This window comes from Epinephelus fuscoguttatus, linkage group LG1, assembly GCF_011397635.1.
Source record: "Epinephelus fuscoguttatus linkage group LG1, E.fuscoguttatus.final_Chr_v1".
Lineage (NCBI taxonomy): Eukaryota > Metazoa > Chordata > Actinopteri > Perciformes > Serranidae > Epinephelus > Epinephelus fuscoguttatus.
This window is the reverse complement of record NC_064752.1, coordinates 20,180,720-20,207,616: the sequence shown is the minus strand read 5'-3', so window position 1 is coordinate 20,207,616 and position 26,897 is coordinate 20,180,720. Positions and strand designations below refer to the sequence as shown.

The 26,897-nt window shown below is 40.5% G+C and overlaps 1 protein-coding gene across 1 annotated transcript in view; it reads right to left on the bottom strand.

Moving 5' to 3' along the window:
- Window positions 1–12,786, bottom strand: part of nckap1l (NCK associated protein 1 like) — a 41,060-nt gene extending 28,274 nt beyond the window's left edge. The window contains exons 1-7 of the mRNA XM_049582240.1: window positions 12,618–12,786; window positions 9,305–9,415; window positions 7,057–7,149; window positions 6,090–6,146; window positions 3,491–3,633; window positions 2,758–2,848; window positions 493–630 (exon numbers count right to left, since the gene is read on the bottom strand). Coding sequence (XP_049438197.1) covers window positions 493–630; window positions 2,758–2,848; window positions 3,491–3,633; window positions 6,090–6,146; window positions 7,057–7,149; window positions 9,305–9,415; window positions 12,618–12,707 — 723 coding nt within the window. The 5' untranslated portion in view covers window positions 12,708–12,786. The remainder of the gene's footprint in view (window positions 1–492; window positions 631–2,757; window positions 2,849–3,490; window positions 3,634–6,089; window positions 6,147–7,056; window positions 7,150–9,304; window positions 9,416–12,617) is intronic.
- Between the last annotated feature and the right edge of the window lie 14,111 nt (window positions 12,787–26,897).

Here is a 26,897-nt window from a genome sequence, read left to right as displayed (position 1 = left end):
AGCTTTCAGTATTCTCTATAGACTTTAAATGAGTGGCCATCTTTTGCTCTCAAATATGTGGTGTCTTTTGATAAGAAATTGCTGCCTGGAGGTTCCTTTCATGGCTGGACGACTGAAGTGGTTATTATATGAGGAAGCCACAGGCAATAGGGATCATAACATTACATCACAGGAGCTGTAATGGCCCGTGCTCAAAGACAGCAGAGAGACTGAGGACTGAAATGTGCAGAAAATGGAGATAGGAAGAAATAAAAGTTCAGGGATGAGCAGAGAAAGGTCAGAAGACAATAAAATAAATCATTTTCTAAATGATAGCTCCGTAATGGAAGGACATTGAACTACTAATGTTAAATGGATTGTATCTGACCTTCAAGACAATACTTGCACTGTTATTGTATAATTTAGCCCTGACATATTCTCTCATTACTGTGGCTGACATCACTGGAAAAACATGAGAGATAAATACAGGAGGAGACGGGAGGGCGGACTCACAGTGTCACAGCATGCTGGGTCCAGCATGGTAGCTGGGGCACTGAGCAGGCTGAGGAGCTGGGCACTCCGCCACTGCTCTGCTGGCAGGTTCCTGCGTGGGTAGACCATCCTCAGAGACAGCAAGGCCGCCGTCACTGACTGGGAGAGAGACAGAGAAGGAAATTGAATGAGTGAGCTGAAGAGAGGCAAAGATAAAGGAAAACGCAAAATGACAGAGATACAGATAAATGCCAACACTTCACACCTAATTATAGTGAAAACGAGCTGGAGGCTGAAAATCTGTGGTTTAATTTTGTTGCATATGGGCTTATCTTAATGATCCACTGCACAGACCGGTGTAGCTGTCACTGTTAAACTAGAAATACCACCTCGCAGCTGTATGCCTGCGCACACCACTCAAGTTGCACTTACAGTTTACATCCATGTCTGTGAAAACATGGATGCTTCACACACATCTTCACATCTTCCCCCCTGGTAGCACAGACAATCTATAACATCAGCCAAGTGTCAAGGTAGACACCCCAGAATAGTGTCACCAATTCAGTATATGACCAAACGTCTCCTCTTCTGTTCTGGTATGATGTTGAGTTATGGCCAGAAAATGTTATATGCAGAACATTGTGATGTCACAGTGGAGCTGACCTTTGACCTTTTGGATATAAAATGACATCACTTCATCATCATATACTATTTGACTGAATTCTTGAGTTATGGCCAAAAACATGTTTTGTGAGGTCACAGTGATCTTTGACCTTTGACCATCAAATTCTAATTTGTTCATTGTTGAGTCCAAGTGACGGTTTGTGCCAAATTTGAAGATATTCCCTCAAGGTGTTTGTGAGAGATCTTGTTCACAAGAATGAGATGGATGCAAGGTGACACTGACCTTTGACCTTTGACCACCAAAATCTAACCTGTTCAACACTGAGCCCAAGTGAAGTAAGACATAATTTGTATTTCCCTTGGTCCCACTTCAGGGAAGTCTTAATTCTACAGTACACAATAATATTGTGGCAATAGTTTGGTAAGGACACTATTTTAACATGTGACACATCCGGTGCACAAAGCAATGACCATAAAGAAATCATTTCAGTTCGGTATGGACCACTTAAAGGTGTAATTACAATCATTTATTCTGGTTTTCTATGAATGAGAGCATGTATTTAGGTCTGACTGATCAATTGATTTTTCAAAATAGAGCCAAAAAAGGTTGTTTTTAGATGTAATTAATAATTATAGTGGCATGTGCATTACATTAAATGAGTTTTACAGTTACCTCAGAGGCACAGGTGGCATACAAACCTAAAAGAGCCAATGTGGAAACTTTGCCTTTACACACCTCTACTAAAATCTCTCTAAATTGCATCTGCATCTGTCTATGCATAGGTAACATTCAGATGTTGTCATCTGGTTTGCTAGAGTTTTTGAGCTGCAACTGCATGATTCCAAAGTGTAATGTTTTGTTAGGCAGAGATAAAATCTTTCATTTATTTTGTCTTATTTCTTCATTTACTCTGACCCAGCAACATCTGCATGGATGCTTAAACCTTAAACCTCTGTAGTAGTGTCAGTCAGTGAGGTCATGTCACAGTGATGGCAGCACGTAGTGCAACAGCTTGGAGCTCTCTCGACTGGTGCCCTGTTTTGGTGTTTTTCCTTTATTATTATTGTGTTATTTTGTTGTTGTGGTGTCTTGTTTAACATAGTGACTAATTCATAAATTATTTTTGAATTTAATTTAATAAAATGTATATTATGCACCACAGGGAGTTTGAAATTCCTTTGTATGCTTGCTCATATAATGACAAATAAAGTTCTTCTTCTTCTTCTCCTACACTGCAAAGTGTAAGTGTTAACTTCATTATGATACGAAGATTATTCATTGCAGAGAAATAATTAATTTTGGGCATGTAATTTTCCAGCAGAGGCCTAGAGAATAAGAGGTTTAGCCACAAATCAATAATACTGCTTTTGGAATGAGACATTCAACCATCACAATGTTTGGGTGGTCACACAGTACCAACACATCACCCTCGGGTGTTCTGGTGTAATAAGACAAAACAGATGGGTGTATCATTTAGTATTTATGTTCTGTGTTTAAACATTTAAACATAAACAAAAACGTCAAAACAAAGTTGAATTAAACTGAACATTAAGTTTACTTTACTGTGCCACCATCCACGTTTCAGTTACAGCAAATCATCAGCTGTTTATTGATGCACCTTTGTGCTGTGCTGTGTGTAAACAGTGACACACTGAGCTTACCCTTGTGTGAGGGCCAAACTCCTCAGTGAGCTTCTTCCAAGGATGATCGTACTCCACAAACATCTGGCCGAGCCGCGGGTAGGAGGGGTCGCTGCAGGATACATTACAGTATGCAGTTAATCAAGAAGGAAAAGAACTAATACATTATAATAATTCCCAAAAACGTGTCAATCTAGAATTTCATTGGTGATAAAAATGTATATAAATGACATAATTTTCTACGGCGTCAATTGAGTGGCTGACATAATGAAGAGCTGAGACAATTCTCTCTCAAGGGGCCTAGCTGTGTGTTGGATGTGCAAGTCAAATGTGACATTAAAATGTACAGTATGTGTTTGTTTTCCCCGCTCACGTGTCACATTGAGATAAGCATCCTTTTGAAGGGGAATAAATAAATATCATGCAAAGAGGGCGGACTGAAAATGTTAGATCACCACTTGGCACTCAGGAAAGGTTGATGGCGGGCCGTTGATGTCGGAGGCAATTAAGATTGTAATTAATAATGAGGATGAGATAAATGGTGGTATTGATGGATGTGGAAACTCGGAATGGATTTAATTAAAGCTCTTAAATGAAGTGTTTGTCGTAGATAAAAAAGCTGCACTCAGCAAATGCAACTTGACTGAATACTATTTTGATCAATCAGGGTGAGTGAATGGAAAACACATCCATCAGTTTACTTTGAACTCCATGTATGGTGTCGCTTCCTATAAGTAGTGTCATGTTTTCTCACCTGCTCCCATTGGTCATCTCATGCGCACAGTTGAACATGCCCACCAGTGCCTTCTTGTCATCGATGCGGGAGAGCGTTATGATCACAGATGTGTAGGTGATGATCAGATCCAAGTAGTTCTTGGTGAAGTCAAAGTTGACTGCCTGAAATCAAAATTCCAGTGTGACTGTCTAAGTTTAAAAACATCAAACCTTTTTTCAGGGTTTTTTTTTAGTTAAAAACAACCATTGTCTTACACATTTGTCAGTATATACATTCATAGTGATCAGCTGAAATCTTTTATGAGACTATAACTGACTTTAAAACACACATGCACCCCCTGCAGGCCTGTAAGAGAGGCTGTTTTGTTACTGGCAGAGAAAAGTAGTTGAATATGCATGGAAAAACTATATTAATCTATAGTTTATGTTATCATAAATATGAGAATTTGGAACCAGCCGTTACCCCAGTCAATCAGAGAAAGTTATGTTTCTCCAAACTACATTTACGTTACATTTGTACATTTCATACTTATCATATCAACATTTCTAAAGTGACATAGCATTTAAGCTGACTTTGTCATCAAGAGCAGGAGGGGATGATGGGTGATGTGACACTGGGGAGACGGTTGCCAAGTTACAGACTACTGTTCGAGAACAACAAACCACAAAACCGGTCAGTTTTAAGTGATCCACCACTGTGTTGCACCGGTAATAGCGTCACAAAAAGCAGTCCTTCTTTGCTGCTACATTGCTGCATTTATACTGTTCGCACACAGTGTTCGTATGATTTGCTGTTCATAAGTAACGCACCAAAATTCATAAATCTCCTAAACAATCATGAGCCAGTAAGTCTTGTATTACCTACATATTTGGGAAGGCTGCAATCATGTGACCAATGCACTGATGTGAGTAAAGAGGGAAGCTGTCCCGTAAGAAGGCAGGCTGGGGAGGTCAATGGGTTACAAACCAAAGGATTTTCTCCAGGTGACCAGTGTTTGGAAACATGTGAACTCTGAATCATTTTGAGGTACGTTGTCACCTTGTTTCTTTTCCTAAACATAAAAACAGCAACCTTACTTGCCCAAACCTAACCTCCATAACTTTACATTAACTAATAATTATGTAGCATCATTCATGGGGTTCTACATCATAGGATATCATAAGAACCATTGTATGACTGTACATTGCTGCATTTCCAGCTGGGATTCTTCTTCTTCTTCTTCTTCTTTCGGCTGTTCCCTTTAGGGGTCTCCACAGTAAATCATCTGCCTCCATCTAACCCTATCCTCTGCATCCTCTTCTCTCACACCAACTGACTTCATGTCTTCTTTCTTACCTCCATAAATCTACTCTTTGCTCTTCCTCTCGGCCTCTTGTCAGGCAGTTCCAACCTCAGCATCCTTCTCCATCCTACATTCACTATCCCTCCTCTGAACATGTCCAAACCATCTCAGTCTGGCCTCTCTGACTTTATCTCCAAAAGTTCTAACATGAGCTGTCCCACTGATGTACTCATTCCTGATCCTATCCATCCTCGGCGCTCCCAAAGAGAACCTCAACATCTTTATCTCTGCTACCTCTGTCTTTTCCTCAGTGCCACTGTCTCAAAACCAGCAGGGATTACAAATTTTTTTTTAAAAAAAAAAAGCCATAACATGATGTTTTCCAATCGTAACCTGGTGGGTTCTGTGCCTTAACCTCAGTGTTGTTAAAACGTGACAAAACATTACATTTTTATGTATCAGCTACATAACGATGCACAATGGTAACATATGTGGTATGCAGAAATGCAAAATACAAACTTTTTTTTCGACCAACTTCGAGAAGATTGGGTTGCAGGCTGACAGACAGAAGTGGGTTATGCTGAGGGAGTAGTTTGAACCATTTTTATCTTCTGTTACTTTTCCCAACCTGAAAACCTGTCTTTATGTAAATCCACAGTAACGGACAGAATTGTCACCACAGCAGCTATTGTCCCTTAATCAGCATATTATCGTCACCTTTAGAGCCGAGAGGGGGTTAAATGGCTTATGATAGTTCTGAGGTGAAATATTCCTTTAATATTATGTGTCAGTTGAAAAGATCACAGATCATCTCCCCCAGTGTCAGCTGGAATAGACTCCAGCCCCCCCGCGACCCCCAACAGGATAAGTAGTTACAGAAAATGAATTATTGGGATGAATGAAAGATTCACTTTTTATTACAACAGATGTGTCTGCAGTTATATTTAGTAAAATAAAAAAGAGGTCCTGCGCTCAGATGTTCTGCAAATAAATCCAAGCCCTGTGAGGTGGTTAAAACGCTCACATTAACTGTGCCGATCAGATCACAGGAGACACAGATCGCTGAAATATCCAGTAGGATATACATAATGCACAAGGCGAGAGGTGCCACTTTAATTATGATAATAAAAAAACCTGACAAACTGAATAGCTGAGGGCCGGGGGTGGTGTGGAGAGACCTGCAGCACGTACAGTAGCAGGAAGGAGCAAACAGCATCGTAGCAGAATGAATAAAAATGAGTGACAGCTTGTCAGATTATCAGCAGATGTTGTGTTTGACGTCAGTGTTTTCACCAACTTATAAATAAAGATAAATATATTGTAGCCTGTACTTACAATGTCAAAGAAGCACTGACAGGCATCTATGGTGTTCAGCAACTCATAAACGTGGTCCTGCATGAAGAACAGAGAGGGATTAGATTAGAAATATGACATAAACAAATTATCATTTTCATAGTATCCTGTCACTGAATAATCATTACACATGCATATTTCTATAACATGATTGAGTTATTCTCAATCTTACAAATACGGGGGATGCACTGGCGTGGCTGCGACCTCCATCACAGAAATATGCTAATGTGAAGAGACGAGTAAAAAGCTGCACCAAACCAGACTGAGCTGTCCTTGATATTTGGAATAAAATCAATTATTTTCCTATATAAGAGTAAACCACTCTGTATGTAAATTTATTCTGGAAACCAAAATAGCAGAAGAAAACAAAGAGAATGGGGAGGAGAGCGCTGCAAACACCGTCATTGTCCTCTATTATCAGATTTATGTTTTCGTATTTCAGGAATATATTTATTTTCCATTTTCATTGTTTTTCACTGTTTGTTAATGATGACAGTTGCTATGTAGTTATGCTTCTGTTTCTTCCTGTGCTGCTGTTGTTATGTAGGTCCTTGTCATGTTATGTGAAAACACAATAAATATGAAATTTAAAACTTGACAAGACAGAAGAGGGCGGCACGGTGGTGTGGTGGTTAGCACTCTCGGAGTTTGCATGTTCTCCCCGTGTCAGCGTGGGTTCTCTCCGGGCACTCCGGCTTCCTCCCACAGTCCAAAGACATGCAGATTGGGGACTAGGTTAATTGGTAACTCTAAATTGTCCGTAGGTGTGAATGTGAGCGTGAATGGTTGTTTGTCTCTATGTGTCAGCCCTGCGATAGTCTGGCGATCTGTCCAGGGTGTACCCTGCCTCTCGCCCGATGTCAGCTAGGATAGGCTCCAGCCCCCCCGCGACCCTCAAGAGGATGAAGCGGTTAGAATGAAGACAGAAGAGACAGACAGAGATAATCACCCTGAACTCTATGACATCCAGGAAAGAGTCGTAGTAGCTCGTTGTGGCTGCCAACACCTCAGACTTCTGTCGCTGTATGCCGGTCAGATTTTGCTGCAAAGAAACAATAATGAGAACTTTTTATTACTGGTCAGGTATTACGAGGCATCACACTGTGTGAGACAACTATTTCTTGTTGCTGTCCTTCTTCCTGTGACTGATTAAACCAAAAGCCATATGCAAATGAAATGAAATGAACAAATATTTAAACACAGAGTGGACACAATAATATATTTAGTAGGCAGCTCATTGATACTAAAGGGGGGGAGCGGACTAAGACTAAACAAAGTCTTGGCTTTCAGAATAGTGAAATCTATTAAAACGTGGCTAAAACAGGCTTGCCACAGAGCTAGTTCTAAGCAGCTTAGCATCACGCAACAAATATAATATTAAATGTTTAAACTTTTGTCAACATGCTACACATATTGAGGTGGCACACTGATGCGGTGGTTAGCATTGCTGCCTCACAGCAAGAGGGTTTCTAGTTCAGATCCAGGGTGGGGGAGCCCTCCTGCATGTTCTCCTCGTGTCAGCGTGGGTTTTCTCCAGGTACTCCGGCTTCCTCCCACAGTCCAAAGACATGCAGGTTAACTGGTGACTCTAAATTGTCCGTAGGTGTGAATGTGAGTGTGAATGGTTGTCTGTCTCTATGTGTCAGCCCTGCGACAGTCTGGCGACCTGTCCAGGGTGTACCCTGCCTCTCGCCTAATGTCAGCTGGGATAGGCTCCAGCAACTCCTACTGGATAAGCAGTTTCGAAGAATGAACAAATGAATACACACATTTAGCTTGGTTAAGTTCTACACAATTCATTGGTTTCATTCAAATTACAGAACCATTAGCACCAAAGTTACTCCTACCAGTGGGCATGTCCCCCCCTGAGGGAGCAGCAGCGGTGCCGCGCTCGGGAATCATGTGGTGATCTAACTCCCCAATTCCAACCCCTGATGCTGAGTGCCAAGCAAGGAGGCAATGGGTCCCATTTTTATAGTCTTTGGTATAAGGCCAGGGATCGAACCCACAACCTCCCAGTCACAGGGCGGACACTCTACCACTAGGCCACTGAGATTTCATTCAGATTTACCAGCAAAGTAAACAAAAAATTACACAAAAGGTGCTCACTTGCTACTTTTGAAAAGGTTCTGAAGTCTGAATGTGTGTCCAGTCCTCGACTATTTCTATTACTTCACTCTGTTATGGTCCAAAATCAAATGAATCAAATGGGTTTTTCTTTAAAAATGAATCCATGTTGTCAATATTATCATGTGAAGTCCATTGCTAACTGTGTATGCTAACTTTGTTGTCAAATGCATGCAGTTCTTCCAACATGTTTCCTCGTCTTCCTGCATGCCATTGTTGTTCATGAGCTTTTTTTTTTTTTTTTGCTACCTCATTAGCTACAAGATGTCCCCCAGCTTTTCAGTGTATTTTCACCCCCAAACAGCCCCCAAAGTCCAGCACTTTCTCCCAGTTTTGAAGGCCAATAGACTCTGTCATGTGTCTTTGCAGCTCTAAAACTTTGAAGACCTTTTTCTCAAAGTCATAGCTCTGTGACAGTCATTATGTAATGTGACATATTTTGGTTAATATTTTTGGAGCACAAAAACAATACTAATATCATAAAAAAAGAAAAAGAGAAAAAAAAAATCCTCTCTCTCCAACAGTGTATGGGTCCAGACCAAGACAGGAAGAGACGGCATGAAGGTGGATACATTTTGGTCATTTTGATATCAAGAGGGATGGCATCCCCCTAAAATCACCTGTTGCATATACTTACATATCATGGAGAAACACCATACAGTATCATACCAAAGCTCTGCAGCATGCACTAACTTTGTGAGGCATGTCATATATACTTCTTGATGAGACTGTGTCATAGAGTTTTGGAAGCCCAGAGATGAGATACATGGTGGATTTTTTAACTCTTTCTTTTCACAAGTCTGTTGTTTTAGTTTCACAATGACACATTTGTTTTCTTGAGATCAGAAGATAGAAATGTGAGAACAAATTAAAGAACTGTTTCTTGTCACTTTGACCTAATGTCATAGCGTTTTCAGTGAATCACACAATAGTTATTTACTGACTGAGAACAAACAACTCTTTCTATGTCAAGGTCCCAAAATAATCTTTTTATGATCACAACAAAATAAAACATGAAAAACAAGCACCTGCATGTCCTTATGTAGAAACCAGGAGGCACTCATACTTACAATGTTTCCTCTGAAGTCAATGTTGGGGAATTTCTTGTTGATGTATTTGACGGCAGGCTCCATGGCTTTATCAGTCAGGATGGAAGGCCGCAACTTGGGGTCTGCACATATCTGTAAAGGGGGTTAGTACAGGATAAAGATGTGAGGATGTGATGCGATCAGTTATCACATCATACTGTCACACTCAGTCAGATTTTTGTCATATTTCACTCAGGAGGTTTGGCAGTTAAATCCTTGATTTTTAACACATTTTCAAGCCCCGCCATCATGCACTGTGGGCTCTCTCACAGGATTAAACTGTAATATTTTTACATTTTGAGTGGCATCCAGCCACTGGTTAGCTTGCCAGAAGAAGAATCCAAAGACTAGCTGGGGGAATTGTGGGCAGAGTGGGTAATAATGCTCTGCCCACCTCCCTCAACAACCACCCTGAAAGTGACCTTAAGCAGAATATGTAACACTGAACTGCTCCTGTGGGTCTGTTTAGAAACTGACAATTGAAGACTGTGCAGCAGCTCCAGAGTGAGTCTGGCTGTGAAAATAAAAAATGCATGCATGCTCAGCACATCTTCGCCTGGCCTAAACCAAGACTGGTCTTCCATGTCTCCTCCTGATAAATGTCACAGAACACATGTTCATATAGGGTTACAGAAAGGGAAGTGTGTGTGTGTGTGTGTGTGTGTGTGTGTGTGTGTGGTGCATGCACACATACTGTACAGTACACAAAACATAGTCTATTTTCTCCTGTGTTTCACTTCCTGCATGTCACGTCAAGATAATGCCTGGGTCATCAAAACAAGCTCGAATTCAGAATAGTATGGCTGCAACCATGTACACGCATAAATCTACACGTTTACACATTCACACACACACACACACAGCCTCACAAACACTTGACGCTAATACAGTAATGCCTCCCTGTGACACATGCCCTTTCATGAGTCATGAAAGGGCATGTGACAAATGGTGTGTATGTGTGTGTATTTCTGTCTATCTGTGTGACTGTGTGTTTTTTTTACAAAGTTTGGTCATGTTACGTGAATCCTTTTAGAAGTTATGTGCTTATTCATTATAGTCCAATCCAACCCCCGACTCCTATTTGACATGAACAGTTAATTAGCTGTCCTTTGGCTCATGACCAGTCTTTACACAAAATCTTGTGCATGCCTGTGAATCAATTTAGGAGCCTTTTTGTTGTAGGCCACTCCCACAGACCCCCCTAACCAACTGGCATAATCGCAAACCAACGCATTCTCACTCCGACCTCATCACATATTGACGTTTGGTCATGGACTTTCAACGTTCACATACGATGTGAAAAGTTCCCTGGGTGCATTGGTTGTTGATGTTCTGGGACACCGTGTCAAGTTCTGCCTGTTAGATGCATTGTCTTCTTTCAAAATACACTTCTGTTTTCACAGGTAATAAAACATTTTCATACAGTCTCTTTCAAAATAAAAGCACTAGGTCAGTAGAGCACCGCAAAGTGAAGGGTTTTTTTTCCTCCAGCAACTAACACACATGGTATGGCTTAGGCAACAAAAGCACGTGGTTAGGTTTAGGAAAAAAGAAAAGGGTTTGGCTTAAGAATCTTTCGCCACCTTAATTTTTGTCCTTGTCCAGCTGCATTTCCCCCTGACGCCACCAAGCACTGTTGAACTATAAGGGCAACTGGCCACGTATCATGCGCATGTCAAAGAAAGCCTTTTTTCATTGGTTTCTGATGCTGCAAGTCACTGCCCAAGCACTGGATTTCGACAACTTCGGAGTGAGACCAGGCTCTCGCAAACACACACCTTCACACACACACACACACACACACACACAGTTAATAAACCAATCATACTATCTCTGGAGTCATCTTATAGTTACATTCTCCAATTTTTTCATTATGTTTCACTGGTCTGTTTGCGTCTGATCGGATCAGGGCCATGCAGAGACCTTTAGGAAGGCAGGTGCTCAAAGTTAAAAATGGGCACATGGAACTATATCTTAAAACACCGTGCACCAACATAATGTAAAGTATAACCTAATCACACCAACCCAGATTATAAGTGAATGCAACATGTAAGCTTACAACAAACTGCATCATACTGTATCATTGTCTCCCATGCACTGAAATGAGAGTGGGTTATGATAAACATAATTAGAGGCAAATATGAGTGTTATAAAGTAATTTAAGCTGATTTTCCCATTAAACTTCTCAAAAACTGTTCAAGGAAATCACATTCAATTTGTCATGGTCATAATCAGGATCATCCTAAACAGGAATCCTTCGAAAATTTTATAGAACATATTGAGATTTCCAATACGTGGATTTATAAATGTGTTATAATGTGATTTGAGAGGACTTTCCTTTTATATTTCTCAAAAACTGTACAATAAAATCAGGTGAACATTTCACCACTACAGGAATCCAATGGAAAATTTCCGCTAACTTATGAAGGAAAGGTTTTTATGACAGGTCACAGATGTGTATTTAATGATATGTTAACTTTATACCTTTATAGATGAAGTAGGCCTAAAATAAAGAGTAGAATAATTTCAAAATTTATAATAAATGGATTTTATATAATATGCAGTATAATGTCTTGGCTTGGGACCTTTGACATCAAGGTGCAAAGAGGTGGGTGCTCCCTCTGCATGTGCCTGAATCTGCCGTGTGACTTTCACAGCATTCGGTTTAAAATAACTGAAATTTGAGGTGACTGACAGCGCAGACTGACTTCCTGTTTGCACTTCCGCTTTCGGAGAAACAAGCTCAGAAGTGAGCTGGAACACAGTGCTGCCTGTACAACAAAGCACATAGTTGTTATAACTATCTCACATTGTTTTATTACTGCAGTCTGAGTTACAGCTTTTAGAGAGTTCCTTGATATTAAAAAGCAGTGAAGTACTGAGCTATTACTGGTGGTTTTCGTCCTTATGAGAATACGTTGTACAGTCCTGTATGGCAGAGAAAGTCATTTAACATGTTTGGCTTTATACCATTATTATAATTTGTATTATAGATACAAATGTAGATTGTTATCAGCACAATCAAGCTCTTGTTCCCCTTTAATAGTTCTACATGATCTGATAATAGAAATCAATGCTTATGCTTCTGAATATGATTCAGTTTTAGTTTATTCCTAAGCAGTGAATAACTACTGATATGTTTACTGTTAAATGTATCTTTGTATAGTGTAACAACTGTATGCACACACAAATTCTGAGAAGACTACCACAGCATAAGCATATAAGGTCAAAATCAAGTTCCTTCTTTCTGTTACACGGACAACTCGCCTCTGTAAACCTTCCTATTCTCCCTCACCTTTTTAATGTAGTTCATGCGTATTAACACCCCATTCCCTCTCTCATTGAGTATGGTGAGTTTTTCGGCCAGTTTCTGTTGGTAATCCATGGCTCCAGAAACACTGCACCTCTCCCTCCGTTCGAGCCTTGGCCTCCTGGTCCGGTGTGGCAGTCGAACCCTCGGAAACAAGTGCACAGCCTCACCCTGACACTAGGTCACATGGGGCTCATGGGTGGGGGGTGGAGCCATGAGTTCATTTGGGCTGAGTGTTAAAATCGCAGACATGCTGTCATTGTATGTCAAAAAATGGATATGAACTAAGAAAGAATTAAAACTTACAAAAAGGTAAAAAAAAAAAAAAAATACAAAAAGTTGGCAGGAGTGTTGTTTTTAAAACACTTTGCAACATTTAGATTTTCAGTCACATTTTAAGAAATTAGTGTCGACATTAATTGTATCACTTCACTGTAACACTTTGATTTGATGCTGGAGAGAAAACATATATCATTAATCATATATAGTTGTGTAAATGGATGTAAATGAATGGCAATGTCAATGCTTCCTGTCTGTTAAACTGCCTCTTTTGTTGTGTGCAGTTTGAGCTACTTCCTCTTGCTCTATAAAAGCACTCCTGTGAAAAGGGATGTTCGTACAAACCATATTTGTGTCATTCAAGGAGAATGCACTGAGTGTAACACTTGTACAGAGGATAAAATAACAAGCCAGTAAGGAAAACCAGGAAAAGGGATGAACACCTAGCATCTCACTCACCACAAGATGGCACTGTTTACTAACTGAAGATGTGTTTCTAGTTTGAATGGGGAATCAATTATGCAACAAAGTGTGAATGTGTGACAATGCCTTTTAAAGGAAGCATAATCATGGATGGATTACTGAATAGGCCTACCAGGCACAGACCCAGGGGCTCAATCTAAGTGTCGGGGAGCCCCCCTGGCCTTCATCTGCAGAGTGTCACTCGAATTAACACATACTAACCAGGGTGAGACACAAAAAGACTACAAAGAGATGCAAAGGAACTGCAAAGAGACACAAAATAACAACAACAAGCGGGAAAACAACCACAAAGAGACACAAAGTGACCAAAAAAAGAGACACAAATTACCTCAAGGAAAAACAAATGACAGAAAAGAGTCGCAAAACTACTACAAGCTGACATAAAATTACCACAAAGACACAAAATGACAATGGTAACTTTATATACATATATAGCATAGTTCATTACATGTTATGTTGCTTCACATTTAAAGACAACATATAGGAGAACATATGAGAACATCAGTGGCATAAAACTATGTAAGAATGCAGTATGAGCATGAGTCATCAACATTAGCATAATAATATAGAGAACACGCATACATAAACACACACACACACACACACACACACACTCACACACACACACACAAAAGATGCAGAACAACTACAAAGACATGCAATACAAACAAAATGGCAAAACCCACACAAAGACTGTGTCTTGCTCCTATGTAGAAAAGGCAGTGGGGCCTTTGGCATATCTGTGCCCAGGGGCCCAGTCTCTCATAACCCACCTGAGCAAAAGAGATATATTTTTTATCCAATTCAGAGAAGTTTGGCTCTCAAATGTGCAGTACTCATGCCACGCACTCAAGTCCAACACAAAACGTGAGCACTGAATCACATTGGCTATGACCACACATTATCTTATAGGTACAAGGTTCTCATTCACAAACGATTGAGCGTCTTTTTTTCTTAGTTTAGGGGACAGTTAGACATCAAAACTTTGTGGTGAGAACACTGTTCTCAACATGTAGTCTGTGCTTTAGTCCTTCTTGTTTTGTGGGTACACAAATGGGTTTAAAAGGCTTGTAAATCTTGCAGGAGTCCAGACCAGAGCCAGCCCTACCCATTAGGCAATATAAGTTGATGCTTATGGCCCTCAGATCTTAAAAAGATTTTACTTAAAGAACAAGAGACATATGGAAATAGGAAGTGAATTCCCTTGACAAAAATGTAAAACATTTCATGTCATTTTTGCCAACAAAGATGATGAAATGAACAATGTAGGAAGACTCAGTATGTATTTTACTGTCCCCTATAAAGCAAGCACTTTGAGGATTCTGGGTTAGAAAAGAAAAATGATTCACAGGTTAGGACAAATAAACAAATACTGTATTTATCATGGTCTGTTTAATGACAGTGCTGCTGCTAATAGGTCTTGGTTAGTCTTCACGTGCAAGCTTAAACCAATATTTACAATACACAAGTTGGTTCAGTGCCATGTGAACATTTTACATTGAGGGGCCCCTCGAACCAAATCCTGCTTAGGGCCCTCAAAAGTCTGGAGCTGGCCCTAGTCCGGACTCTGTCTCTGTAATGTGGCTCCTAAGAAACAACATTATTAGAATGTGTCTCTTATAAATCAGTGTGTTTGTGTTTAGGCATGTAAACAGTTTCCTCTATTACCTGAAAGGCGCACAGTCACGTTACTTCCACATCGAGCCATTCTCACATTCAGCATAATTACTGAGACCAAAGACTTTGTCATGTAAACTAGAAAGGCCCCCAAGTTATTCAGCAACCAAGTGTTGCTTTCTGTTTTTCCCGCAAGACCCCAACAACTCCTCTTGGAATTTAGTGACAGGTTCAGTGAAGTGTAAACTGAAGAGTGCAGCGGAGTACTTTAGAGCTCGGAGAGAGTAATTTTCTTAATGAGAGTCACTAAAGTCAACCACAGCGGGTGCAAAGCTAAGCAAAGCGATGATTGATGTTAAGTGGACTCGAAGAAATAATCTGTTTATTATTTCCCTACTGGCAGAAACTCAGAGAACGGTAGACATGTTAACAAGGCTGTCTGGGAAAGCAGACAGGAGGATGTGGATGTGGGAGGAGAGAGGGTGCAGGGGACGGTGGATGAGGGGGGTACAGTGTTTAGAATACTCTTGCCCTTCGTGAACCAAGTCAAAAAAAGTGGATTCTTACCTGGCTTATTACGAAAGAGAGAGATGCATGAAGCTGTCTGGCTTCCCAAGTCATGATTTGTGAAACCGGGAACTTGTTCCAGATGCACAAGAAGCAGCTGGAACAGGGTTATCGTCACAAATACAGATTGGAGCTACTGTAAGACTGTACTGAATGAACCTCTGAGTTGATCCAGGTTGATTTGGAGGATGGCTTGAGTTTGAAACATAAACTGAGAAAAAGGGACAGGTCTTAGGTCTGAAATATGATTGTAAAACTACTACAGTATGATTCAAAAGCTCAATACATCTCATGTAATACCAAGTCAGGTATCTACAGAAGATGCGCTAAAATGAGATGACCAACTGGCTTAAGTTCAACTGCATGACTGATCAAAAACTAATTTATCAACTATCAGGAGAGATTTTTAGAACGGTTGGCTGAATATCCCACCCAAATATTTGTGTACATGCACTATTAAAACAAGATACAAAGAGATAAAGTTGCCCCAGACTTGAAGACAACAGGGTTCTCCTTGCAGTGTGTGAGTGGGGCTGCAGGAGGAGGTGATGGTAATGATAGGGGAAGGGTTTGAGGAAGTGCTTGCAGCTCCGGCTGCAGCCCAGATGTCAGAAGAGAGACGGCAAAACACATGGGCCTGTCTAATAAATACAGTATAGGCAAGTGTAAAATAGGCTGCTATGTTATGAATGTTACCCGATATCAGCAGGACAATCTAACAATATGTGTAAATGTATTTGTCAGACTTTAGATTAACTTGATTTGCCCTGTTTCATGCTTAAAGCAGCTATGATCAATATTTTTATACATGTTTTACAACCACTTCTAATTCTAAGGGTGTCATATACTGACACTTGGTCACGCCCCTTACTGTCTGATACCAACGCATAAGGCACCTATTAGCACCTGTATGAGACACACCAACTAACTGCAATGTAAACCCATTCTTGGTGATGTTAGACGCTCACAGTAACTGACGTAGTATAAAGAGCGAGAAAGTCTGCACAGGGAGAAGGTCGGGGTGGAGGGATCAGTCAAACACATACAGAACTTTCACCCAGGAGGCCGACATTCATGTCCCACAATCTCACAATCTTTTCCTAAACCTAACCAAACACTTTTGTTGCTTAAGCCTGAAAAGACACTATGCATGTAAGGACTGGAAACTGACGCTTCAAACGCTGATGGTGGAGGGGTACCTAGAGTGTCGTAGTTTTACGTGTAGGGCCACTGACCAAACAGCTGAATTTGATGAGTTGGGAGTAAGACTGTGTTTTAGTATCTTTCAACTCATTGTGATGGTTAACTGTTTTGGTTTACTCTCATAGCGTTCTTTGATTTGTGTGGGGGGTTTTTTTGTACAGCTGTTTTCAGTGAAAAAGCTCTAAAAATGGACTATAAAATATCTGTCAAAAGAACCAGATATGTCACTGAGACAATGGTGGAGACCAAAAAAGAGCTAAAAGAGTAAATATTAGACTTAATGCTGCTTTGTGTTTTGTGCTTTGTCTTTGCATTTGTTGCCTCAGATGGCAACTAATGGTTAGTTAGCTATAATAATAAAAAAAAAATACAAATTAAAGCTCCAACAAGAGTACTTAGGGAGTAGATAAAAAAAATGCTTGTCAATAGCTATATGCGTGGCGGATGTAATATGTCAGTTAAACTCATGGATGTATAAAGAGAACTGGACACAGCATTGGAGGCAGGCCCATGTTCATTCCTGTGAAAGTTGCTCAGTGGCACATTAAGCCAGAAAGTTCTGATGAGCTCTGCTGAGTATTTGTGCAGCTCTTCTAGACTGTTATCAGACTGATTCGATCAAATCTTGATAGTCAAATGAAACTCATTTTGCAAGCGTTGTGACACTCCAAAGAATGTCTCCACTGATTTACAGACGTATCTTTCACAGTGTAAGTCTATGGGAAAGAGTCTTTTTGTGCCCTGTGGCATCACATCCAGCCGGACGACCCAGATATTCTAATTCCACATTTGGCCACGCTGTAAAACGGCTTTAAAGCTCGGCACTGTTGGGGCTTGGATACAAAAACTACCTGGATCGACCACATTTATGGCCCCATAGAGCAAATGCACTACTGTTTCCGTCAATCCTTCTTCCCAACCACTCAGTCTTGGGCTCACTCACATGAATGACAGTAGGAACATAACTCTGGATTCAGCTATTAGTGAATTTTACTACTTGTAGGAGATAAGGGCTATTTATGTACTCATACTGGGATGTTAATGTACCTCAAAAACAGTTATCCGCTGATTTACAGACATCTATTTCACAATGAAAGTCTATGGGGAAAAAGTCTTTCTGGACCTAATGGCAGCATGTGGCAGACCTGGAAGTTGTAATTGCAGAGTTTGGCCACTATGTCAAACTGGCCTTTACAGATCAGGACTTTTCGTGGGGTCTTGGTTAAACTGCTTTAGAACTGCTCCAGTCAGGGTTGCTATAGGAACAAAATGTGAGTAAACTGCTGGTGGTAGATCATAGGCAGTAGTGTTGTTATGGTACTATATGAAATATATAGTGTATGACAGGTTACATGGCCCCTGACCCCACTGTTAATATACGAACAAATGATCTACCAGGCCTGTAACTATACGACTTTCTCAACTTCGTCTATTAACCTATCAAAGGACAGGGCATTTATACTTCTCAGAAAATTGTAGTAAATTTGGCCCCCAGCTATGACATCCTGCACAGCATGTAATTATACATCTAAATGGTTAAACATATAGAGGAGTTGAGAGAGACAGCATTCTTCCTTGGCACGTTGTGACATGGTAGAGAGACTGGAAGGAAAACAAGACACTGAGGATAATATACAGCCCTGATGAAAAGACTTAAACATCTTTGGCAGGCAGCAACAACATAGACATTAAATCTTCACACTTTTACTGCTTACAGGCAGCGAGGAATGTGTGTGATGAGTGAAAATACATGCATTGGCTACAAGTTCAAATAAACATGACTTATGATTATCTCTTCAGAATCAGACTCACTTTATTTGCTAGATATATAAACGAAAAATAACCTTTTTCAAAGTATTTTTTCTCTGGCTGGATTTCTGCTGCTCCTGGGGATACTTCATCCCCAAGATGACTGAAGTATCTGCTCTTTTCAGCTGGTAGGAGTTAAATGGTTTAGTCTAGTTCCTACTTTGTTGAAATATAGCAGTGTGTTGTGTAGTCAAGACCGCCTAAACAGAGACCAAGTCAAGACAAAAGCTGAGGCAGTGCAAGTCCGAGTCAAGACCAGACCAGTGTGAATCACACCCACTCACAATAAAATGTGAAACATGCAAACATAGGCACTCCTCATATTGATCTGAAAGATACACATTCCCATAAAAATACAAATAGAAACTAATGACGATTCCTATTCATTCAGCTCTTTTATTTCATACTGTATATGTGTGTGTATTTATAGGTTTACTATGAGAAACGTTGTGATAAAATAATCAAAAGTTACTGGAGAGGTAATTTTCAGGGGTATTTTCCTTTGTTTTCAAGAGAAAACAAATACAAAGAAACACTACAGGAGATTGAGACAAGACCAAGTAATATGTGGCTCAGTCTGAGACAAGTCCTTGATCGAAAAATGGTCCTGAGACCAAGACGGATCTCAAGTACTACAACACTAAGTGTTCTAATAAAACATGTAGTGACAAGCTTTGAGAACATTACAAAATATGGATAGTTACTCATCAGTATGAGCAGACCAGAGTAAAAGGAGTACAAGTATCGAAATATACTCCACCACAAGTAAAAGGTGTATATAGTTACCACAGAATTGTTGTTAGCAAAATGTTTAAAAGCAGAACTACTCAATGTGCATAACTGCCGTTGTATTTTAGGTAGGTGGTGTAGGTTGAAGCGGCACTAGTTCTAACAATTTATGTCATATAAAATCTGAATCTGCAGAGTACCTAGTGACTATAGCTGTCAGACCAACTTAGAGGAGTAAAAAGTCCAATAAGTCCCTCTGAAATGTGTGGATGGCACAGACACACGGGCCAAAAGTGTCAGGATGCCCCCTGGCCTTCACTTGCAAAATGTCAGTCAAATTACCATGTACCAAACAGGAAGAGACAAAGAATAACCTGAAAGAAACACAAAAAGACCAAAAAGTGAGGAAAAGAAACAGCAAAAAGACACAAAACAGCCACAAGGAAACACAAAATGATTACAAAACAACACAAAACAACAAGAAAAGACATAAAATTACCTCAAACTGACCCAAAACGATGAAAAAAGATACAGAAGTAACTTCAAGCGGGGAAAAAACAACCCTAAGAAGACACAAAATGACCATAAAGAGACACAAAAGCATCAAAGGATGCATGACAACTACAAAGAAAAGCTCCAGAAAATCTGTGTCTTGCTCCTCTACAGAGGCAGTGGGGCTCTTTGCTTATCTGTGCCAAGGGACCCACTGTCTTGTTATCCACCCATGCTGAAATGTAGTAGAGTAGGAATAAAGTACAACTTCAAAATTGTACTTACAGTAAGTATAATGCTTGAATAAACGTACTTGTTTCCACCAGTGAACAGAAATCAACAGCAATTTAACTGCTTCTCTTTCTTGGCTAAAAAAAAGACTGGTCTCTGCCACATTCTTGGCTGTGCTTGATTATGTGGATGTATTATAAATGAATGCACCCTCCCGATGTTTGTATGCCCTGGACTCTGAATATCATGGTGCATTAAGATTTATTATAAACTGTAAGCTCCTAACTCATCACTGTATCCTGTATGCTCAAGTTGGGTGGCTCTCTTTAAAATTTTGTGGACTTTGTCATTGACATTCTCGTGTCTACAAAGCTGTACTTGGCCTGCTTTCAGCATGTTTATGTGTGTACTGTATATTAAGCAAAATATTGGAAATGGCTCTGCTGTCCATGCACTGAACATGTTTTATTGTCTGTACAGAGGGTACAAACCGAGTTTGGCAAGCAAGCATTTATGTATGCAGCTTCTTATATGTGGATATGTGGAGTCTTCTGCAGAAGGACTTGAAGTCGCACTTCTTGGTTCCTCTCGGCTGCTTCAAAGCACTGTTGTGGGGTCGTTGTACACATTTTTCTATATGCCAATGTCAGGTTGTATTTTACCTGGTCTTTGGAATCATATGTAGTTACCCTTTTTGCATTTTTATGGTTCATTTCTAGTATGTAACATACTTTTTGACTTTCCTTTGTAGTAATCTTATTTTGTGTTTCATATTGCTTGTTTTAGAACTGTATAAAAGAGATTTTTAATCTCAGATGGTTTTTCTGGTTAAATAAAGGTTAAATAAAAATTACATATTATGCAAGACTGTAAAAAACTAATAGAAATGTCCTTTGTAAGTATTCATGCTTGGAGTTTCAGAGTCTTGTTCCCTGGTATCAGTGTTGCTGGAGTTTACGCAGAATTTAAAAACTGTAAACTCTTTACTAAATGCTATTGTTTCCTGTATGTTGTTGCTGTCCATCAGGATGTATTTCCATGTTGAGTCAGGAGTTTTCTCCCCTCAGGTTTTCATGTCAAACTGACAGTGGAATGCAGTAGCTTACTAATGCCAGAGAAATTGGGATGACACCGGTGTGAGAGAGATTCAAACTGAGAAACACAGAAAGAGCCAAAGACCCTGCAGCTGGAAGAGGTATGCAAAAAGAGAGTGACCAAATGGCCTCAATGACTTGAGGCTGGTTTCCTCAACTGAGTGTAACTGCAGGTCACCAGAACAGCCCTCCTACTTAGTCTGATAATTACAAAGTGAACTGAGGCAGGGTGGAGGGGCTCTAGAAACGTGGCATATGCACATGCACTCACACACACCGGACACTACAGGGTGTGCCAATGGGCAGCTCCAGTAAATGCATGACAGAGTGACATTCACAGACTTGTAAATCCAATAACCTGGCAAGACTTCACAGGGACAGCTGAGAGACGGACAGAACCAGGCACACAGACTGAAAGACATTAGAAGTGGAAATGCAGGTCAGAGGACTGAAATAAAGGGAGGGAGGAGGTGGTGGTGCTTTCTGAAAGATGGAGTTAGACAGTAATCCCCTCACCTGGCCTGGGGTTCAGCTACCAACTGTTTATTTCAGATTCTGTCTGGGAAAGTGACCTGTGAAGTCCGGTCACAGCTCAGACGGAGAGAACGTCATTAGAGGTGATAGTGGAAAAGATGTTCATTTACACAGCAACGGGACTGATAAATCAGCCATGTTGATAGTTAGGGCATATTCATAGCAGAAGCTGTGTAATGTGTGGAATTGCTCAATAGTTCCCACTGTGCAGATGGTAAGACTATCAACTGTTTGTATGATTTTCCAAAATACAGCAGAGCTGTCATGTGATGGCTGGTCATGCAGACCCTCTGTATGCATGATTAAACACAGCAAACCACATTTTATGCCCTTCTCTAAATAAAAGACATTGAAACAGACCATTTCACTTGCCCCCTATAGACCCAAACAAAATAGTTCACACTTATAAAAGATAATCAAAGACAGCACACACATGTGTGTAAATCTCTGCACTGCTCTGGGTGAAAAAAATCTCTCAAGGTTTGTTTTCCATTTCACTTCAAGTCTTTTTTCCCCCCTGTACCCTGCTTTGCTCTGGCATCTCTGAGAGCCTGTCAGGGCTCATTTAGCCAGGGTGTGTCCCTTCACTGCACATTGCACTTTTCAAAAGACAAATTGGAGCTATATTAACAGACCAGTTTCTCCCACTCAGAACAATCCCCACCTCTTTCTATTTTCCACCTACTTTGTCTCAGTTTAGTGACCAAGATAATGTTGTGACTGCCCAAACACCAAAGTATGCAATAACTCAAGCTCAAATTCAGAGGAAAGAGCAACAGTGCCGCGCTTAAAGAGGACTAAAAATATTTCAGCAAGGTCTGCTTTTGTAACTACCAGTCAGAGCGCAAAGCTTTTGGCCACACTGTTATTGTCGAGTGCTTCTGAGGCTGATGTATTTTCTTTGATTATATTAACAAGGTGGCTGAAAATTGTCAAACCCTCAGTGAGAAGAATGCAAATTGCTCACAGACGGCCTGGCCCCACATCGGAAACAGGTCAGCTGTCTGCCAGCCGCTCAGCTGGTAGCGCAGATTAAATAACAGGTGGTTCCATTTGCACATTTTTCTTTTTTACTTTTACCACTGCCGTGACCACTAGTCTGACTCGGTGAAGCTTCAAGCATGAAAAGAAGGGCTTTGCGGCAGATACTTGGAGGAGAAAATGCATGGGTCATAATTTATGATTTGTATATGTGTGTGTAAAAGAGGACCACAGAGTTGCATAATGTTTGTGGCCTGTGGTTTCTGTGGCAATGTCTTTTCCAGGAGTGTTATTATCAGTAAAATATTATCTCCACTGACTCCTCTGACCATGTATTTTCATATTTCGCTAATGAAGTGCCTTCAGCAGTGTGTAGGCTATTGATTTACAGCATGCAATAAAAACTACAGTTGTTGCAAAATCTTTTTCTCCTTTAAAATGATTAAGGACTCGCTCAACATCAGCTGATATCTGGTATGAAAGAATGATCAGAGTGGGAGGAGTTAACAAGACAAAAATAAAGAGAGTGTGAGATGATTGGACCCTGGGAGGGTGAGAAAGGAGTAAAGTGGAAAGTAAAGAGGGGTGGGAAGAGGGAAAACTAGGTGACAGGGAGGAGGAAATATTGAAAAAGAGGAGGTGAAGAGAAATCCTTTCACTGATGTGGGGTTTCCTTCTTGACAAAATCCTCTGAACATGGAATGTAGCAAGTGACAGAGGGAGTATTTGCAATGTATTGTGGATGTTTGTGCCTTCTTATGGTGGGTTTTTTTTTTCAGGACACCTGGCATCAGTTCATTTAGAAAAAAACCTTATGTTCCATTCTGCCCCCGTCTCTCTTCTCATCTTCCCCTCCTGCCTGCCAGAGTGTCTCGTCATGAGAGGAGAGGTAAGGTGTGCCAAAGGGAAATAGCTCTAGCAGTCGTGCATCCAAAGCTATAAGAGCTGCAGCAGTGAGGCTCAAAAGAATCTGAAACTGACTGTGCTAAAAGGCACTAAGATGTTTTTTATATATATATAGAAACTTCTTTCTCTCCTTTAAGTTTTTTGAGTACATTTTAGATTTTCAGATTATATGTTGCCTACACAGTTTATCGTCTTTCCCATCTCCACATCACGTACTCTACCAGTGGCTCTGAACACACTTGACTTGTGACCCCTCACTTAGAATCAAGGATTTTACACAGTGCGGGGGTTTAAGTGTTCATACCGATAGCAATGCAAATTAACGACAGTTGCAACACTTGTGCAATAAAATGTTTTGATGCAAACCAATTCGCCTGCAGCAAGCACAATGCGACAACTACTGGGATCCAATGACACAGAGCAGCATCTAGCAGTCTGTCTGAGTGGGAGCCAAAACCCTGCAGCTATCAGGCTCCTCTTCTGTGGGACCATCGTCCACTTTCTGTCTGAGAGGCAGACACCGTCTCCAGTAGACTTAAGACTTTCTTCTTTGATAAAGCTTACAGTTAGGGCTGGCTCAGGCTCGCCTTTGACCAGCTCTGGTTAGGCTGATACAGGCCTAGTCTGCTGGGGGACTTCCTCTCTCCTTTTCTTTCTTTCTATTGGCAAACATTTGTGTTCCATTAATGCTCGTTATTAACTCGGCTTTTTCCCCTGAGCCTATGTGCTCTCTTGTCTCACAGGTTCCCTCGGATCGTGGTTGTGCCTGAATTGTGGGTCATGCCTGCACTGCTGCCACACTCCTCCTGCTACTACTACCTCTACTATCATTATACACTTATAATTAGTATTGTCACACACACATACTTTCATATATTAATACAGTCACATAAAATATATACTGTCATATACTACTATTATTATTATTCATATTTCTATTATCATTGTTATATCCCTTTGTCTTTCTCTTGGTATCATTTTATCTTATGGATTACTATAATTTTATTATGTTGATCTGTTGGTAGAGGTTTCTACCATTTTTTTTCCCATTAAAGGTTTTTTTGGGGGGTTTTCTCATCTGCTGTGAGGGATCAAGGACAGTGCGATGCTGTATGCTGTAAAGCCCTCTGAGGCAAATTGTAATTTGTGATAACGGGCTTTGTAAATAAAACTTAATTGAATAGAATTGTTGTGTACCCTAAGATACTGTAATTTTTTTGAGTTTCTCTAAGTGAATTTGAGTTTCCTCCAGTAAATGGTTACGCAATGTACATGAGTTTTTATTGAGAAAGATAAGAATGGAAGGAGTGGATCTGGTATGCACTGCCTGTGTCACGGCTGACATGAGTTATAAAGTTTGCTGCTAAGTTGTTGTTTTATAATCCTCATATAGGTGCAACATGATTATGGAAAAAAATCACATTGTAATTACAAAAATTACAAGGCCTTACGTCTGATGTTAGTTCATAATTGTCACTAAAATCAAGCTGAAACTAGTCCCAAAAAGTTTATTATTTTCATCTGATAGAGTAACATTTGCACAAAACTACAGCCCAGCTCCTTAAGGAAATTAGTGAGCCTTTCTCCTTTTAAATGAAGCTATATATTTGTGACCCATTTTTAACAATTAAGTAGGAATAGTGGGCTAGGGGCATAGACAGGTTAGGGAAGTCAGAAAGAAACCCATTTAAGATATATACAGAACAAAAATGCACTGCAGAAAATATATAATAACATCACCCTTATCATTTTAAGGAAAGTAATGTCTCCTTGGGATCCTTGTAAACGTTTTTCTTCTTTTTAAAAATAATTTAAAGAGGTGAGAATTCAGTAACAGTTATTAGCAGTCCCAGGTATGGAATCACTGTATTATACCACCAACCCCTCAAAGACAATGGTCAGTGTTCTCAAAAACGTGTCTTTACCTACACATTCTCTGTCAGCACCTATAGGTGGCGCACTCTTCCTGGCAGTATCTGTGGCTGAGCAGTGTGGTTCAGTATGGAGACCTGTGGCTCTGGCCCACTGTCTGCTGTCTATGAGGCCATTGTATCAATGAGGTAAAGATAGCATCTCCCAGTAGACATCACCTCCATAGACACAGAGCGCCCAGTGTTCACGTCCAACCGCCCATGAATGAGAGCTCAGCGGCTGGCTGAAAACTCTGCTCTGCTCCCCCTGATGAGTCTCTCCTCTATTTCTGTTTTTTCTTCTCCCTCTGGTTGCCGCCCACCCCCTCCTCTCTCCCTCTGTGTTTTACTGTCTCTGTCCTAATTACACCAAACACAGACCTCAACACACTTATGGCCTCATCATCTCCCAACTCCCCCTGCAATTTACTGCCTCTTACTCGCCTGTAATGTGCTCACAGATGGTGGCACTGTAAATAATGTACAATAATCTCCAATAAGGCTGAGTAAGAAAATATTTCAACTCATATAATGATATCAAGATGATACGATCACAGATGAGTGGAGCGACTGTCCAGGTGGAAATACCTCCTTTAATCTCAAACAACAATTAGATAAAGTATTCGGTCTTCTGCCACTGGATAATCAAAAACTGACATGGATATCCATCTGTTTCCATGGCAACTCACTCCCCTGACAGTCAACAGGTCAGCCAGCGAGCTGAAGGTCAGGCCTGGTGTATTAACCTGTCATCACACAAGGATGGCAGCTGATGAGGCTGCTGCGGGAGGGAGGTGAGGACCGACAAGGTAATTGTGTCTGTCAGTCTGTCAGACTGGGTGATCTCTGCCTTCTCAGGTGTCAGTGGTTACGCCCTGTGGAGTACATTAAGTAGACAGCGAGCACTGCCATGCAATATATAATTAGCTGCAAAATGTAAGCTGTCACATTTACATAAAATCTTGAGATCAGCATACATTTTTTTTTTTTTTTTTTGTATTTTACTGTGTACCAGATACGTTGAAACTTTATCTTTCAACGCTTCTGTGGTTAACATATGGCCAGGTTTAGGCACAAAAACTACTTGGTAATGGTCAGGTAAAGATTACGTTTTGGTTTAATCAATCATACCTGAAAAAGCAGCAATGTGTCAGTGAAAAACAACTGCTTTTCATGGCACTATTCCTGTTGATGCATCGCTACAAAATATCAGTGTTTAGAGCCTAAAAAGCTGCTTGCAAAATAGCTATGACTTGCTAAGACACAACCATGTTGTTTGTTGGTCTCGAACAGTGGGTGCAGCTTGGCAGGCATCTGACCTAGGTTGCCATGCTACCCACCATCCCCTCCACCTCCTGATGACAAAGGCAGCTCATTTGCTATGTCATTTTAGAATCATTGATGTGATATGTATGAAAAGTACAAATGTA